Source organism: Trachypithecus francoisi, unplaced genomic scaffold (genome assembly GCF_009764315.1).
Source record: "Trachypithecus francoisi isolate TF-2019V2 unplaced genomic scaffold, Tfra_2.0 Lachesis_group5, whole genome shotgun sequence".
Taxonomy (NCBI): domain Eukaryota; kingdom Metazoa; phylum Chordata; class Mammalia; order Primates; family Cercopithecidae; genus Trachypithecus; species Trachypithecus francoisi.
This window is the reverse complement of record NW_022681470.1, coordinates 114,556,336-114,574,616: the sequence shown is the minus strand read 5'-3', so window position 1 is coordinate 114,574,616 and position 18,281 is coordinate 114,556,336. Positions and strand designations below refer to the sequence as shown.

General features: G+C 39.2%; 1 protein-coding gene across 4 annotated transcripts in view; it reads left to right on the top strand.

Annotated features, from left to right (window-relative positions):
- The window catches only part of NTNG1 (netrin G1), a 358,486-nt gene that overhangs the window by 256,263 nt on the left and 83,942 nt on the right, over positions 1–18,281 (top strand). For all 4 annotated transcript variants that reach the window (XM_033196679.1, XM_033196683.1, XM_033196680.1 and 1 more), the window contains exon 4: positions 12,130–12,302. In XM_033196679.1, the coding sequence (XP_033052570.1) occupies positions 12,130–12,302 (173 nt within the window). The remainder of the gene's footprint in view (positions 1–12,129; positions 12,303–18,281) is intronic.

Here is an 18,281-nt window from a genome sequence, read left to right as displayed (position 1 = left end):
ATGGGATGAATATGTGTGAAAATAGCTTGAATATATCAAAAATCTTTATAAGCTCTAGGACTATTTTATTCATCTTCATAGCAGTCCTACATTATATCTAATAATAATAGTCCTGTGTTACACGGAAGGAAACTGAGACTCATTTGGACATACCCAGCAGGTTAATGAGAGAGCCAGGACTTGAACTCAGCCCCTTTTATCACCAGAGTCCAAGCTCTTAACACTATGTTGCCCTATTCCTCTTATAGACTCTGGTTACTTGAACGTTGCTCATTTGTATTTCTGGGGCTGGAAAACCCTAAATTTTCTGTTTCTTCAAAAGGACGTAGAATATAAAAGTTTACCACACCTGTGCATATATTAAGCATCTAGTTTTGTTAATGCTGTTAATTGCTTATTGGCCTTGGGTTAACTTAGTTTTAATTTAACAAGCCCTTTGCCTTCCAGTCTTCGGATAGATTGATTTTGTGGAGAACGGTTGCAATCTGGATTGTAGTAATTATCTTGTTATGTCTTTTGTCCTTCTGCACTCCCTATCTAACCAGATTCCTCGTGAGTTTAGCAAATGGTCACAGAGCACCATCATATTCCTGCACCAATATTGGACAGTTCATTATCTCAAACTTATAAGCTCCTATTTTCATTTTATAGTCATGGTACTCTAGCCTCCCTTGCAAGCCTGGAAATAGAACAGGGCTACTTTTACTATTATCTAAAAGAACCAGTAGTTTACTGAATCATGTAATGTGATGCTTCATTATACTCAAGTTTAGAGTCTCAGGTAAGGTTTAAATGGAACTTGTAGATAATTTTTTTAAATACCAAGATGTCTAACTCATTTATTGCCTAAATGTACAAGAAGACTTTCTGGTCCTTGTTCCATCAACTTTTGGGGCAACCCAACTGCCATACACACACCCACACCCACACACGATATATATATGACATATATATGACCATAAGATCCCACTGTCCATAAAGAAATGATCAAAATCTGAGTTTTTAGTTTACATTCCCAGAGGAAACGGTATAGCAGTAGATTTCTCTGTTTATTTGTTTTTTCGTTTTAGTCTATACCAGTCAGTTTCCGAAGATAATTTTCTCAAACAGAGCTCAAGACAAGAAAATCCCATCCACCAGGAGTCATATTAGGTACTCATTATATTTGTGAAAGAATGAGCTCAAGAACTCTATTGAAACCTGGCCTTTCGTTTTGCAGAGAGGCTGCTTAGAGCCCTAATGCCCCTTCTTTCATGTGTGCTTCTCCTATAATACAGGAGTTCATAAGCAAATTGGCTGTTGTCATCTTTGTTGGTCTGTTGACATGTGGCTGCTTTCAAAAAATTATAAGAAGATATCTCTTTCACATTAAATTTTGGTCACTGCATATTTTGGAAAAATACATCTTCTAAAAACATTTTTGTTTAGCAGTGATAACTACTGTCAAACTCTGGGTTTTTATTAATAAAGAAAGGAATCATAGAATGCTGAACAGATCGGAGTCTTCTCTTTCCTCTGGTATCAGGATCAGGCCAGGCACATTTGACATTTCATGATCTAGGCTTTTGCTGTAATATTGTACTTAATTATACAAGTGATAATAATAGCTTATATTTATTACATGATTAATATATACCAGGCCCTGTGTTCAGATATCAGTTGTGTGAAGACAGACTCATTTTAACAGTGCCCTAGGGCTGGGATCATGACCTCTGCTCCATATACCCACTTTGACACACATTCTCTAACTACAATGGAAGTTGTCTGAGGGCTGGGATTCAGTCCTCTCACCGCCATGCCACCACTCTCTGGTCTCTGCCATAGTCCATGTCGTCCATGTTGGCTCCACACTGTGTTCTTATTCTGGGAAATAAATGAAAAATTGAGGAATAAGTGTCACAGACACCATGCCTGCTAATATCCCATTGGCCAGAACATAGTCATATGGCTACACCTAGCTAGAGAAGGTGTTGAGAGGTGTTGTCTTTATACTGGTGACTGTGTACCCAGCTAAAACTGTGCTGTTGTGAGGGAAAAAAAAGACTATATATCAATTACCAGTCTCAGCCTCATTGTGTCATATCATTTAATGCTCCTAACAACCCCTTTGGTAGGTATCTTATTATCCTCATTTTACAGAGTAAGTAAATTGAGCTTAAGGAACTTGCCTAAACTTCCTGCTGCAGCAGGGCTATATGATTCCAGGGCTGAAACTCTTATCCACTGTTTTCTATTCTATTTTGGATAAATGGCATACTTTTTTTTTTTTTTTTTTTTTGAGACGGAGTCTCGCTCTGTCACCCGGGCTGGAGTGCAGTGGCGCGATCTCGGCTCACTGCAAGCTCCGCCTCCCGGGTTTACACCATTCTCCTGCCTCAGCCTCCCGAGTAGCTGGGACTACAGGCGCCCACCACCTCGCCCGGCTAGTTTTTTGTATTTTTTAGTAGAGACGGGGTTTCACCGTGTAGGCCAGGATGGTCTCGATCTCCTGACCTCGTGATCCACCCGTCTTGGCCTCCCAAAGTGCTGGGATTACAGGCTTGAGCCACCGCGCCCGGCCAAATGGCATACGTTTAAGAATTTTGTTGTTTTTTCTTTTAATGTACAATTCAGTGGTTTGGTTTTTAGTATATTCAAAATGTTGTGCAACCATCGCCACTATCTAATTCCAGAACATTTTTATCAATCAAAAAGAAAGCCGCTATCCATCAACAGTCACTCTCCATGTGCCCCTCTTACCCCTCTCCCCGTCTCCTGGCATCCTCTTATCTACTTTCTGTCTCTATAGACTTGCATATTCTGGGCATTTCATATGAAGGAAACCATATATATATGTGTGTGTGTGTGTGGTGTGTGTGTGTGTGTGTGTGTGTATACATGGTTATATATATAAACCATATCTATATATATGGTTTCCTTCATATGAAACGCCCAGAATAAATATAATACATATATATACACACAAAAATACATATATATACACACAAGTATATGTGTGTATATATACACACACGTATATGTGTGTATATATACACACACATATATATATATTTTTTCTTCCTTTGAGATGGGATTTTACTCTTGTTGCCCAGGCTGGAGGTCAATGGCAAAATCTTGGCTCACTGCAGCCTCCGTCTCTTGGATTCAAGCGATTCTCCTGTCTCAGCCCTCCAAGTAGCTGGGATTACAATCACCGGCCACCATGCCCAACTAAATTTTTTTGTATTTTTAGTAGAGATAGGGTTTTGCCATGTTGGTCAGGCTGGTCTTGAACTCCTGACCTCAAGTGATCCACCTGCCTCAGCCTCCCAAAGTTCTGGGATTACAGGCGTGAGCGACCACTCCCAGCAGGAAATCATATATTACATGGCCTTTTGTGTCTGACATTTTTCACATAGCACAATGCTTCCAAGGTTAATTCATGCTATAGCATGTATCAGTACTTCATTCTTTTTTATGGCAGAATAATATTCCATTGTATGGTTATACTGTATGTTGTCTATCTACTCATCAGTTCATGGACATTGGGTTGTGTTCACTTTTTGGCTATTATGAATAATGTTGCTTTTAACATTTGCTTACAAGTTTTATGTGGACATGTTTTCAGTTCTCTTGGATAAATACCTAGATGTAAAATTTATGGATCATGTAGTAACTGTATCTGCCAGACTATTTTCCAAAATGGCTGTACCACTCTGAAAGTGTAAAACACATTTTATACTCCCAATAGCAATCTCTGAGGATTCCAATTTCTTCACATCCTTGCAGCATTTGTTATCATCCATCTTTCTTTTATATAGCCATCCTAGTGTGAATCAGTATCTCATTGTCATTTTGATTTGCATTTCCCTTAATGACAAATGATGTTGAGCATTTTTTTTCACGTGCTTATTGGCTATTTGTATATCGTCTTCACAAAATATCTGTTCTGATTCTTCACCCATTTTCTAATTGGGTTATTTGTCATTTTATAAATCAGCTGTTAGCATTCCTAATATGTTCTAAACATAAGTGCCATTTTAAACACTAAGTGCAAACTATTTTGATATAGTTAAATTGTTCAATTATTGTATGAATGCACCAATCAGTAGATTTGACAGAATTTCCAACAAAATAATCAGTCCAGTTTGTTAGTACAGCTAGAACCTTAGGGCTAATCCAGTTTGAGCCAAAAATTTTCCAACAGAATTCTGGTGGAAGGGAGAGGGTTGCATAAGCCTCACCCATATTTTAGTTTTTCTGTTCATCAGAACTCTGACATACTGGTGAGCTCTACAGTGTTTCTCAAGACTTACTGTGCATTTAGTCATTGTGAAATCTTGTTAACATTGCAGATTCTGCTTTAGTAAGTCCAGAGGAGGCCTGAGATTTCTAACAAGCCCTCTGGTGATACAGAAGCTGCTGGTCCATGGACCACACATTGATTAGCAACATTAGAATATTGAGTCTAATTGTTATATGAACCAGATTGCTTAGTTCTAATCTCAGACAGAGTATTGTCCTAGAAAGATCCAGCCTTTGGAATTAACTCAAGGCTGCCACTTACCAGCAATGTGTTTCTTTGAGCAAGTTACTTTACTGCTCTCAGCCACACTTTCCACATCTGAAAATAACAGGTGATTTTACCTCCTTCTCAGAGTGATAATGAGAATGAGGTGAAATAATGTGCATAAAGCATCTATTACACTTCCAGGTATATGAAGGGCCTTGGTAATTGTTGGCCCTCTTTTTTCCACTTGCCTTCAGTAGTAGAGACTGTCTCCCTCTGACTGTTCAGTGCAAAGGCATCATCATCACTGGAGAGACAACAAAGTGTCCCTACCCTACTTTGTTATATTGTCATGATTAGATACAGAGAGTATTACTCTGTTTATGGTCTGTAGTTATTCTGTATATGTTTCATCTTCTCTACTCAACAGATTCTATGTTCTTGGGGATTAGGACTATATGTTGCCTTCTGTTCAAATTCCTATGCGACCTCTCATGGTGCTATCCATAGACTATCCCATTAATTAATGCCCACAGAATGAATCAGACAGCCCATGTCCATAGTATTAGAGATAGTAACTATAGAAATAATAATGGAAACTAACATTTGTTAAGAACTTTGCGTCAGATACTATCTTAAGGGCTTACATGCATCATGTGCTTCAAGCCCCACAACCGTCCTTTGAAACCCCTCCATTTTCTGCCCTTGTTTTACAGAAAAGGCAGCTGAATTTTAGCTGTACTCAGGAAGAGCGAATGTCCTCTGCAGCTGTAAGAGCAAAGTTCTGGAGGCAGGCTGCCCATGGTCTAAATCCCTGCTCTATCTTGTACCAGCTGGGATTCAGAACACCTCAATATTCAAATGCATGATCATCTGTAATCATTAGTACAGGTCTCATGGGATTATTGTGAGCTTGGTATGAAATAATATGTGAAAAATGCAAAAAGCAATTAGCACAACGCCAGGTGCTTAGAATTATTCAGACAATGTTAGCTCTGTTTAGTTGTTGGTTTGTTAAGTTACTTATCCTGCCTTACAGTAAGTAAGTGGCAAAGGAGGGATTTGAACTCAGGCTGTCCTTTTCAGTGTCCCAGTGTCATAACTCATAAACCCTAAGTTATGTTGCTGCACATCTCCCATTTCAAGTAATGTGTTAAGGTGGGAACTGGAAATTCATGTGTCTATGTAAAGAAAGTCAAAAGTCAAGGTGGCTGCAGAGACAGAAAAAGAATGTGACAGGCACTGTATAATGTCTCACTCTTTTAAAAAGATATTTACAAGCTCCAATATTTGTGCTAACACATTCTCTAAAAGCATTTGTATAGCTAGTGCCAATCCAAGGGAAGAAGTGCAAGCAGAGGATGATCCACATTTTGGAATGCCTAAAACTTTCTTCCTTTGGGGGTGCAGGGACCCAAGGGGCCTCATTAAGGAAAAACCCTCATTAATAAAAATAAATAAATATCTTACTTGAGTAAATCATACCAAAGTGTATTACCATGTGAACATATTGTTAGGGTCCTCCTCAGAGCCCTGAAAGGGCCCTGAAGCTAAACTTCATGCACTTCATGGCGACTCCTCCTATGGCACAAAAGTGACCAAAACTCTGAATGCACGAAAGCAAGCCTGGCCTGCACTCCTGTTTTCCTTCACAAAGGACATTTTTTAATTTCTTTGTCTCAGTACCTCTATTTGGAACATTAGTAATAAGCTATATGGACCTCTAGCTCACAGGAAATTCTGGCAGATAACAGACTTCCCAGAATAGATATATTAAGTTATAAAAAAATAAAAAATGAGCCAGACGGTATAGGTTTTTCATACCTACTGGCAGGTGGCACAGAACTAAATGTTGGAGCATTTTTATAAGCAAGATTAAATTGACTCATGACAGCTGGTCACTAAAATACAGGAAGTGCAGATCTGGTTGAAAGCAAGAACACACTGGCGTTCGTAAAGTTTGCATCACAGATTAGAGCTCACTTTTTTTTTTTTTTTTGAAGTCTGTCTTAGTGACACCCTTATTTGGCAATGTCTGCCATTTGTCACTTGCACACAAGTAAATCTTCAAGGAACATGCAGGTCAATTAGTTCTATCTGCAATGCCTAGGCATGAATTCTGTGGGTGTAAACAGAATCGGTGAATAGACTTGGCTCTCGAGAACATCAGACATGTGACTGCTAGCAGAGTCTTTTAGGTCTCCATTTGTCCAGTCCTCCCCCACCTAAAGCAACAGGATATATAGACATGGGAGCTGGATGACCATGGGAATGGATAATGAATATGTCAGAGAAGAGTGAGATGTCACAGAAGCTGGCCCTCTACCCATCATGAGGCCGGAGGTCACAGCACGAGGAATTGACAGCAATCTCCCAGCGTTGTGAAATCTTTTTTTTTTTTTTTCCCAATTGGAGGAAGAGCCACTCTGGCAAGGGCTCTAAATAACAGGTTTTCGCCTCTGATTGGAATGGGGCTGATGAGGATAAACTGAGCTGTGGAAAATGAACAGGAGTCATCTCCAAACACAGGCAGTGTCCTCTACGTGCACTGTTCTTGCACAGAACTCATACCCTCTACTTGCACTGTTCAGCCCCAGCATAGCAATTGTTACAGTGACTAAGCAAAGACAACCCAAAACTTCACCAGATGTGAAGTTACAGTTTTAGCCAACATTCAAGCAATGCCCCTCCTCCAACTTCAGCTGGACCAGGGTGGCCATTCTCGCATGAGACATTGAAGCTAAAAGAGGCACATTTCAGAATAATTATGCTATGCAAATACTTTGTTTTTTTCTCTCCCCTGAGCTGTCTTCTTTTCCTACGTCTTTCAAACATTGTTTACGAAGCTCTTGTTTTGGGTTTCAGTCATCTGATAAATCCCCTGGAGTTTAAATGAAATTAAACAGGGTTTATGATATCTCACAAATTTCATAGAGTCTCCTTTCTCCAATGTAATATTAGTTATGAAAACCAACAATGAGGGCATGTGGCAGTTTTCAAGACACATCATGGAGTGTTTAATTTAGTACAATGTCTATTGATTTTTCATTAATTAATCCATTGTCAAGTTAGACATAGTAGAACACGCGTATGACATTCCTGCTTTCAGGAAGCTTACTTGTTTATTATCATTTGTCTGAATCATCTAAGTTTTCAAGCACTTATTATGTCCAAGAACAGCAATACACACTAGGGATGTTACAATAAATAAAGCAGACATGACTGATGCCTCCCAGGAACTTATCCTCTAGTGAGGATGACAGAATAAGCAATTAAAATACAGCCTACAGTCTATAGTAAGGATAGTATGGGCTTTATTATGCAACTAGCCTTGCCTTATGTTATAGGAGCACACAGAAAAGGCATCCTGGTGGACCATAGAAACATTCAGATAGTTAATCAGCAGATATTTTTTGAATACCAAAAAGGAGCCAGCCACTGACATACAGTTTAATATATGAAGGGAAGAATTATCCGGATCAAAGAGGTAGGAACAGGAGAGTAGAATGCTGTAGGCAGAAGAAACAGCTTATAAGAGTACCTGAAGGCAAAGTTTGAAGAACTAAGTGAAAAGTTACAAGTGGTACAAATGAAGCTGGAAAAGGGGCAAGAGATTCATTGCAAAAAGAACTTACAAGCCATGTTACAGAGCTTGGACTCTATCCTGGAAATAATGGGAAATTTTACAATGGTTCTGTTCCAGAAGTGACCCAAAATATATTGGTGTAAAAAAAATTTTTGACTATTGTGTTGTGATTGGATAGAGGAGCATGCCTGGAGCACAAAATTCTGTTTAGAGGTTGTTGTAATAAACCAGATCAAAGATGATGATCACAGCTAAGAAAGTGATTGTTGCTAGAACTGTAAGGATTTGAAAGAGAATCAAGGAAGAGTGCATTAGTCCATTTGCACTGCTACAAAGGAATACCTAAGACTTGGTAATTTATAAAGAAAAGAGGTTTATTTTGGCTCACAGTTCTGTGGCCTGTGTACAAGAAGCATGATGCCTGCATCTGCTCAGTTTCTGGTGAGGGCCTCAGGAAGCTTCCGCTCATGGTGGAAGGCAAAGAGGAAGCAGGCATATCACATGGCAAGAGCAGGAACAAGAATGGGGGCAGAAGTGCCACACTCTTTTAAACCACCAGATCTTGCAAGAACTCATGGCATGAGAACTCATTCGTTACCACAATGAGGGCACCAAGCCTTCATGAGAGATCTGTCCCCATGACTCCAACACCTCCCACCAGGTCCCTCTCTTAACACTGGAGATCACATTTCAACATGAGATTTGGAAGGGACAAAATATCTAAACCATAGCAAAGAGGAATCTCAGGGCTTGGTGAGAGACTCAGTAATGCCAGATTACATGTGGTAGGAAAAGGAGAGGGATGCATCATTCTTGACTAACTGGGTGGAAGATGGTACAATTTACTAAGACAGAAAGCACAGAAGGAAGACCAGGTGAGGTGGGAAGTCAAAGAGTTTAGTTTGGGGACATATTGAGTTAGATTTGTCCAGGAGGCATTTTGATGAATAAGTCTGAAGCCTGGGAGAGATCTGAGATGGAGATACAGAGGCCAGACTTACCAGCATTTTGATTAGATATTCTTCACGTGGTGTAACGGAGGGAGGGGGCTCTACTGACCCCTGTGGGTAACAGATAATCTTCAAATCTCCTTAAATGTTTTCACACTTTGAGATTCCTTTAAATATGTTTATTTGGGGTCAGGGAGATGATGTGAATTTGCTTTAAAAGGTTTGTAACGTAAAGGAAGTTAAGGAGTGCAGACAAAAATTGAAGGGACGACTAGATAAGAGTGCACAGAGAGAGTGTGCTGGCTGTGCTGGGCCAGAACACAGAGAACAGCGTGTGTAGCCAACAGGCAGAAGAGGTTCCTGAAAATGAGCTTAGGTATCCAGAGGGGAGAGTGTCAGGGGAAAGGGAATGGTCCAGAGTCCCAGCCCCTGAGGAAACAAATAAGGCATGGAAAAGTATCCATTGGATTTTCAACAAGGAGTTCGTGGGTGATTTGGCAAGGGAGGCTGTGATCATATGGAAAGACTGAGTTAGTGGGAGATAAGAGAATGGAGGTGACAAGTATAGGAAACTCAAGAAGGGAGGGGAGAGGGCTTAGGAGGTAGCTGGAGAAGATGACCAGACACACAGTAGATATTTCCCCACCCTAAGGTGGGAGAGAATTGTGCAATGAGTGAGAAAATTTGTAAGTACGAAAAGCCTTTAGTAACAACCAATCCAAGCACACGGACACATGTAAGGAAATCAGAAGAGTAGAGCTCAGGGTATGTATAGTGGTCAGGATGGATTTCAGATAAGGGTTATGAATTGAGTTGAGCCTTGAATGATAAATAAGCTTTTGGACAGTTGAGAATGAGCCATTAATTGGAAGAAATCTGAGAAAAAATAAGACTAAACATTCATCTATTCTCCTTTTACCTCCTTTTATTATTCAAAGAGTATCTTCTCAGCTAATATAATGTCCTGAGAATGGAAATTGCCTATAACTCAGAGTGACTACAAGTATGAAAGTATTAACAGTTACAAGATATATAATCCAATTTACAATTACTCCCTGCATTCTTGGTCTTCACGCATGAAACCAGCATATTCTTTGGGATCACATTGTTCAATTTCCTCATTTGGAATTTTTAACACCAGATGTGGTGCTAAATCAGTATAAGCCGGTGCTTCTATCACTCAGGTTTTAAACATCCTCCGTATATATAAACACACCCATAAATAAAGGTGTTAATGTTGGAAGGAGAAAGATCCTTTAATAAGCAACCTAGCACAAGTAATTCCCTGCATATAGGAGATTGTTATAGGACCTAGTTCATAATTAAACATTGCCTATTTAACTGAATTATTTTTTATCTTACCTTTTTAAAGAATATACAAATGTTCATTTTCAAAGGTGACATTTATGTGTCTAAGTGGAACAAGCTTATTATAATTCGTAAGTACTCAGAGAACAGATTGTAGCAAGAAGTATTAAACATTGTAATAGACCCCCGAGGAAGCTGTAGCTTGGTCTTCCCAGACAGGTTTGCATAGATGGTGGTTGCTTTAGGACTACACCTTTTAGTTAAAAGAGAGCCCAATAGCTTTCAGTAATAGTCTTAACCATTCCGTTTTTTTCCTTGTCATAAGTATGGGTCAGTGTTCCAAACAGATTATGAATGCACTAGAGAAAAACTTGGCCATTGCTATACAGACATTAGATAAGCCAACATGGTTGTTAAGGAGTCTCATTTTCCTAACTAAGAAAGGGAATTCTGTTCTTTTTCCCAGTTCATGGCATTTGGCCCAAGAGAGAAAAAAAAAAAATACCATAATATTTTTTGGTCTTTATGAAACTTGATTTTCTATATTTTTGTTCTAGTTCCTGGAAGAGGCCAGATTTCTCTCTCTGTCTCTCTCTCTCTCTCTCTCTCTCTCTCTCTCTCTCTCTCTCTCTCTCTCACACACACACACACACACACACACACACACACACAGTCTCTCTCTCTCTCTCTGGTTCTGATTCTGGCCTATCTTGGTTCTCTACCTGCCCCAGCCTGGGTGCCCAGGTTCTCTCCTATGTGTGGACCATCTCTTCTCACATACATTATTCTGACCTCTGGTTGTGGCCATTCTGTCAACATAGGTTTTACCTTTCCAGAGGATATGGTTCGTGCTCAGTGTGATACAATTTATATTCTACTGCCTCAACAAATACCAGGTTAGCCATTGCAATTTTATAGTCAGATACCTCGAGCATTGAGATGTATTTTTGTGGAAATTGCATATTCCATTGTTGCCTCTCATATATCATGGCTTTATTCATAGGCAGCAAAGGCCAGGCCTTGGCTAATGACTTCAAGACACTGCCACATGAAGGGTTCTTTTTTTTTCTCCTTTAGGATTCTAGGCATCTTTTATTAGAGTCATTTGAACTGTTTCTGAGAGGGCTTTGTGATTCCCCGATTTGTTGTGAGTGGGATGTCTGAGGATTACTGTCTCACCTCCCTTCGGGTCTGTTAGCGGCCTTGGTGGAAAATCTCTTCTGATCTGAGGAAATGTCATTTTAGAGTGCAGAATGAGAACACTTGATTATAATTTCTTGGGTTTCTAAGAATAAGTCTGAATAGCAAATTATTTTAATGGTTATCTTCCTTTGTAAACAAATAAGAATTGTCTTAACTATTTAAAGAAAAAAGATAACATTGTTTTTTAAACTCAAACGAAGCCCAGATGAAATTGTCATGGATTTGTTAATATCACAAAAAGACCTTTTCCTAAATGACAGTATTTTGGAACCTGTTGGGAACCCCCTTGATTTTGGAGCACAGTTACCTTGCAGGAGCTTAGGCCCCCACTGACCTGACTGCTACTCGGCTTTCTCAACGTGCAGTATTAAGAACAGACTGCACTGTGACAACCCTGCCCCCTGCAAACGGCTCTTTTTGGGACCATTCTGAGGGCTGGGCCTGCAAATCTATCTCTTACTAAATGCCTCTGTGTATCACTCAAGCACTGCATGGTTTGAGAGGCACAACCCGCGGAGACAGATCAGGAAAGCCTCGGTGGTCACCGGGACCAACTTATCTGACAATGAACTCTTTGTCTCTCCTCTGCCCAGGTGCAAGTGTAATCTCCATGCCACTGTGTGTGTGTATGACAACAGCAAACTGACCTGTGAATGTGAGCACAACACTACAGGTCCAGACTGTGGGAAATGCAAGAAGAATTATCAGGGCCGACCTTGGAGTCCAGGCTCCTATCTCCCCATCCCCAAAGGCACTGCAAATACCTGTGAGTAACTTTGCTTGATAACAGCATATTCTGTGCACAATGAGGTGATAGTTCCTCTCCATTTTGCTTACAATTGTGATTTTATTCCTCTTACGAGTTGTCTCATTCTTCTTTAAAGTGCAGTGAAAGTTTTAGTACCTATCTTACCTCCCGTGGACATCTTTTAGCACTCTGATCATCTCTAAAATTCAGTCATCTAACATTCACATCAAATGTGTTGGGAAATGATACTTGGCATCACAAAAGGAATTTTTTTTCTAAGTGGATGAGACAGGGGTGATTTTTTCCTCCCCCAAATTAATTTCCTATTAAAATATCAAAGGCCTTGAAAAGTCAACCCTAACTTAATTTTAGCCATAAACAATTTACAGAAGTTATTTGAATGTCTATAGCCCCATTTCCCCTACTCAGTATCCTGAGAGATGCTTTGTCCAGAAGATTTTTTTCCCACTACAGTTTTAGGGAGGCCCTAACTTTGTCTTGTGAAAAGCTTGGCTGTTTCCAAACTCCAGCAATTGAAACATACCTGCTTTGGATCCTGTGTATAGAGGCCCCTCTTTGTATAAAGAGGATGACTGTAGGCCTGTGGGGACCACATTAAGAAAAAAATATTTCTGTACACATGTGAAAGAGTGCAAGCATTATCTGTGTTTATAGAAACCACGTGTGTGCCCCCACTGAAATCCCTGATTCCCATAGGACAACAGGTTCTGACATGCTCACAGAGAAATATGATTATTTGCTGAATAATTTGCCCAGTTCCATGGATGGACCAATTAACTACCTACAACAGCCCAAGGTTTGCCCTCTTTAAAAAGTAGAGAAAGGGGGAGATTAGAATGTCCCCATTCAGTGCGAACTAACAGAAGCAGCAGGACAGTGAGCACAGGAGAATCAGAACTTGAGAAGCCACTGGTTCCATAGAAGGGTAAGAATGTTATCAGGCACTTCAAAGCAGCAGCTGTGAGAAACCAAACCTAAGAACTCATATCACAGGAACCAGGACCTTATCAAGTTAAACGTAAGAGTAATGGACCGAGTAACAAGCCATGAAGTATGGGGGCATGAAATTATGATAAAATTTCTATGAAACAGAAAGAAATCCTTCAAAAGGTTTTTAAAAAAATCCTTCTTTGTAAGGGTATTCAGTTGCTTTCATTGTTAAAGAAAAAAACTGACTTCTTGCTCCTAAAATTAATACATTAATACTCTGTTGAGCAGAAACGTTGATGTTTAAAGGTGATTTTATTAATGGAAACTCTGTGGCCTTTCCTCAATTGTTGAGGGCCATAGACTCATGAATTTGGAAGGAATGTTGCAAAGTTATTTGTTGCAGTACCCTGTGGTTGGCTACCTAAGAACTCCTATGACCACAGTTGTCAAATTTAGTTTAAATCTTTCCTAAAGTGAAAATGACTCAGATTTCCTTTTTAATGTCTGCTCCTTCTTTAGTGGGAAAGGCTGGAAGAGAGTGAAGTTCACAAACACTTCCTGGGATTCTGGCTCATCCTCAGGGCAGGTCAACTTGCCAAGGCCACTGGAGAGGCAGCAAGGGAAGGCTGCTGCTGAAGGCATCAGCTTCTAACATGATCTTGTTCTTCTACCCATAAGTGTACTTCCAAGTTTTGATTTCAAGACATTGTCACTGGAAAGGCTTTCTTGTTTCATCCAAGCTTTCTCATTGAAACTGATTTCTTGTTGTAATCATCATGGAAATGACTTATATACCCCAAATCCTTTGCATATTGAAGATCACCAAGTCACTTTCTGACCGAAGGAATGAAACTTGTTTCAGTTTTCCTTGTACGTCCAATTGTCCACCTATCCCTTAGTTTTACTGGTTTTCTCTAGACTTTTTGGATGTTTTCCTCATTGATGTTAAAATAGACAGGTGATGGATGGACCCAGTGTCCAAAGGGGTTAAATTCAATATTCCAGTCATCAGTATGGCAGGAATTAGATGAAGGATTTTAGAAACTTTCTGCAGATCTGCAGTGGTCCAGTCTTGCAATGGGAATAACCCCTTTGACTAAATCTCTGACACCTCAGACTGTGCTTTAAAGCATCTGAGGATGGAAGTAAGCAATTTAGTAGTTTAGTGCACAGACTCCAGGGTGGAATCCCAGTTTCTCCATTTACTAGCTATGTGACCTTGAAAAAGTAAGCGAACCTCTCCAACACTGTTTCCCATCTCAAATGTGAGGATAATAACAGTTATTACCTCATGTGGATTTTTAGACGGTTGACTAAGCTAACACATGTAATGTGTTTAGCCTAACACCTGTCACAAAATAAGCATTCAAAAAATAATTTATTTTTAGTTTTTTTCATAAGACAGTCTTGTCCATTGTTGGACAGTTTTAACTGGTATAACAGTTATTTCTTATCGAACCTTTTTTTTTTTCTTTTTAAGTAGTAAAAGAAGTATATTGACCCTGGCTTTATTTCTTCCCCAGGTTAAACATTATCAACTTCAATTCTTATGTGCTAATGTTTTCATGTCCTGCTCTGGAAGTCCTCTAATTCATTAGTGTGGTACTCCCAGTCAAGCACAAGACCTTCAGCAGTTTTGTGATTCTCACTTCATATTGGCTTTTTCTTACACATATACATACAGGTACACACACACACACACACTCACATGACTCTAGTGGGTACATTACAAGTCAGTTATCTGTGAGGGATACTTAGGATATATCACTACCTAACATAAGAACACAAAAGTTACAACTTCCGGTCCCTCAAAATCAACTCTTCAGGGACCTAGAAATGCCACTCATCCTGGATAATCTCTAGATTTAGCAGAATCTCAAGCAACCAGGATACTTTTCAAATAGGATGATCAGTTTCTGCTCACCTTCACAAGTTTTAACAAAACAACTAGGAGGTCTTCATTAAATCAGGGAATGACAAGATTCTCCCCCAAGACACTCAGCCCACCACTCAGGGATACCCTAGATGGGACCTTGCTGAGAGTCATTTGGCTTTGGAGGTCCTATATTCTAGAGCAGTTCAAGACCACTGTTGTATGAAACATGCAGAGCTAAGCAGAAGTGTGCAGAAGGCCAATACTCTAAAATATAGTCACCCCAGTCTGTAAGATACACCACATTTCCCTATGCTTTTCATGACAATAAACTTAACAGAGGCAGAATAACTTTTGTGATATTTTTATTCATCATGCTTTTATTCAAGACCAGTGTGTTTTCTTGGACTTTTAATGCCATGCACATGTATATCAAAATCTTTTCTTTCTTTTTCTACAAAGCTTATGTTTTATAGAAAAGACATTTTTCTTCTCCTTATTGATCTTCATTCCTTTTTGATAGAATTCTATTTTGGATGTCCTTTGAATTTTATTTCTGTCTTCCAAGTAATAGCGGTTCTGTCCAACTTCGTGCTTAATTATGATTCTCTTGATTCCCCATTGTCCAGCTCATGAATAAAAGTATTAAATAACTCTTTAAACTCTGATCCATATGGAATAACATGTGTTTTTCTATATATAGATGCTAAAAACTTAATAATCACTATGTAGGAATCATAACTTCAGCAAAGATAATATCATACCTATACCTCTCCTTCTCTGGCTATATTCTATGACTCATAAAAGCACTCCATGGCCAGATAAGTCTGGAAAATGCTGTACACTATACTGACTATTCATATTACATTACTATAATAGAAACATTTGAAAAGTTCTACAATAAAGCAACCTATTTTACCCAATGTTTCCCAAACTTATTTGCTTCATGGACCATTCAATAACGTTCTATAAAACACTCTTATGGGGACATGCTGAGCTAAACAGTTCCTTGCAGCCTAGCCATAGAAATGTCATGGAGATAGACAGAAAACTGAGCTAGTTCAGCTGTATTCAATCTTTTATTTTTCTCTTACTCACATGGTATAATATTCTTCAAAGAATGAAAATCAAATTGGTCTGACTTTGACATTATTTGTTCATAAATCTAACTTGAATTGTTACACAATATCTAGGAGTCCTCTGAGTGATGAAGAGTAATTTGATGATTGTTCTATTATTTTTTCTGGTATCAAGTTTGCATTGACCAATTTATATCTTCCCAGGTGCACACATGTATGTGTCTTTATCCAGACAATTTCCTAAGTGCTTTATATACATTAGTCCATTCTAAACTCAAAATAGTCTTACAAGACAAATACTACTATTTTAATTTTAAACACATGGAATATTGTGATTTCAGAGGAAAAATATCTTGCTTAAGGTTTACACAGCTAGAAAGGGTTAAAGGGAGGATTTGAATCCAGGTAGATCTTGACCCTGAGGACTGCACATTGCACTCTACTGCTGACCAAGTTAAATTTGAGTGACTTTCTCTGTTCTCCAGTGGGATTTAGGCTCCATTTCAATGCCTGTTTGGACAAATCAGTTTTCTCTAAACCTGCCCTCTTCCTTCATCTCTGCTTATTTTTCTGCCTTCAAAGACTCCCCTTCTATTGGGCTTTTAAATCTCCATATTCCCTATCCCTGCCTGTTCTCAGTCTACAATTTTTTCTTGACATTCTAGCCTATTATTGTGATTTTAGATCTTAGTATTATTGATTTAGTAGTAATCAACCAATTCTAACTTCAATCTTTCTAATAAATTCAGAAAAAAATTTCAGCTGTCAGTAAAGATCTCAAAGTCAATATGCTAGATACTAAATTCATTTCTTTCCCCTAAAGCATTTTTCTCTTCACTTTGTGTTGAAGTTCTGCTCATTTTTCAAGACTGCTCCTTGATGCCTCATTGAAGCCTACCTAGACTCTCCTATGCAAAACCAATTACTTCTGTCTCTCTCTCAAATATTGATAATGTGTGTAGATTTACAACTGATCGACTATCTTTAACCAAAATTATTATAATAATGATAGCTACCATTTATTAAGTTTACTACAGGCTTTTATACTTCATAAAGTACTTTATGTTTTTTATTGGTTTAAATCCCCACAACATCCCCATGGGATATGTACTATTATTACCCTCATTTTACAGATAAGGCAATGCAGACACAGAAAGGTTAAGTTGTTCCAAAGTCCCATAGCTAATGTATGACATAGCAAGATTTAAACTTAGGTCTGTCTCATTATAGGAATTCAAATTTGAGAAATTTAATAATAGGTCCATGTTTTATTCTTGGTCTTCATCAACGTTTGTGGATTTTTTTTTTTTTTTTTTTTTTTTTGAGATGGAGTTTTGCTCTTGTTGCCCAGGTTGGAGTGCAATGGCTTGATCTTGGCTCACCACAACCTCCACCTCCCGGGTTCAAGCAATTCTCCCGCCTCAGCCTTCCAAGTAGCTGGGATTACAGCTGCCTACCACCACACCCAACTAATTTTTTGTATTTTTAGTAGAGACAGGGTTTCACCATGTTGGTCAGGCTGCTCTTGAACTCCTGGCCTCAGGTGATCCACCCACCTCAGCCTCCCAAAGTGCTGGGATTATAGGTGTGAGCCACCATGCCCGGCCCGTTTGTGGAATTATTTTTGCGAGTGCATAAGTAAACCTAATAGCCCTGTAATGTGCACTGGCTTCCCACTGATCTTGTATATCCTGGAATATGTGGCCTTCACAGGTCACCAGCTCCAACACAAGAGCCTTCAGTCTCCTACAGGAGGGACCATCTGAGTCCTTGGAGGAACTTTAATGGGAAAAAATCTCACTGGTGCTCATGGCCAATCAAACCATCTAGACAGTACATAGGATGGTGGATTTTCACAGGCCTCCCCGAGGGTTATTCACTGCCTGGGTGGCTTGACTACTAGCCTTTCAGGCTCAGAACCCTAATTTTGTCCGCACAGTAAGAGAGATTCTTCCTCATATGCATATGACCAAGCTGTAGGCCCAGTACTGAAAACCAGAATACCAAGTTATTCAGGTACAACCACTGGTCTATGGTCTGTGGTCCCTCACCTGACCAGATATGATTTGGAATTCAACATCTTTAGGATTTTTA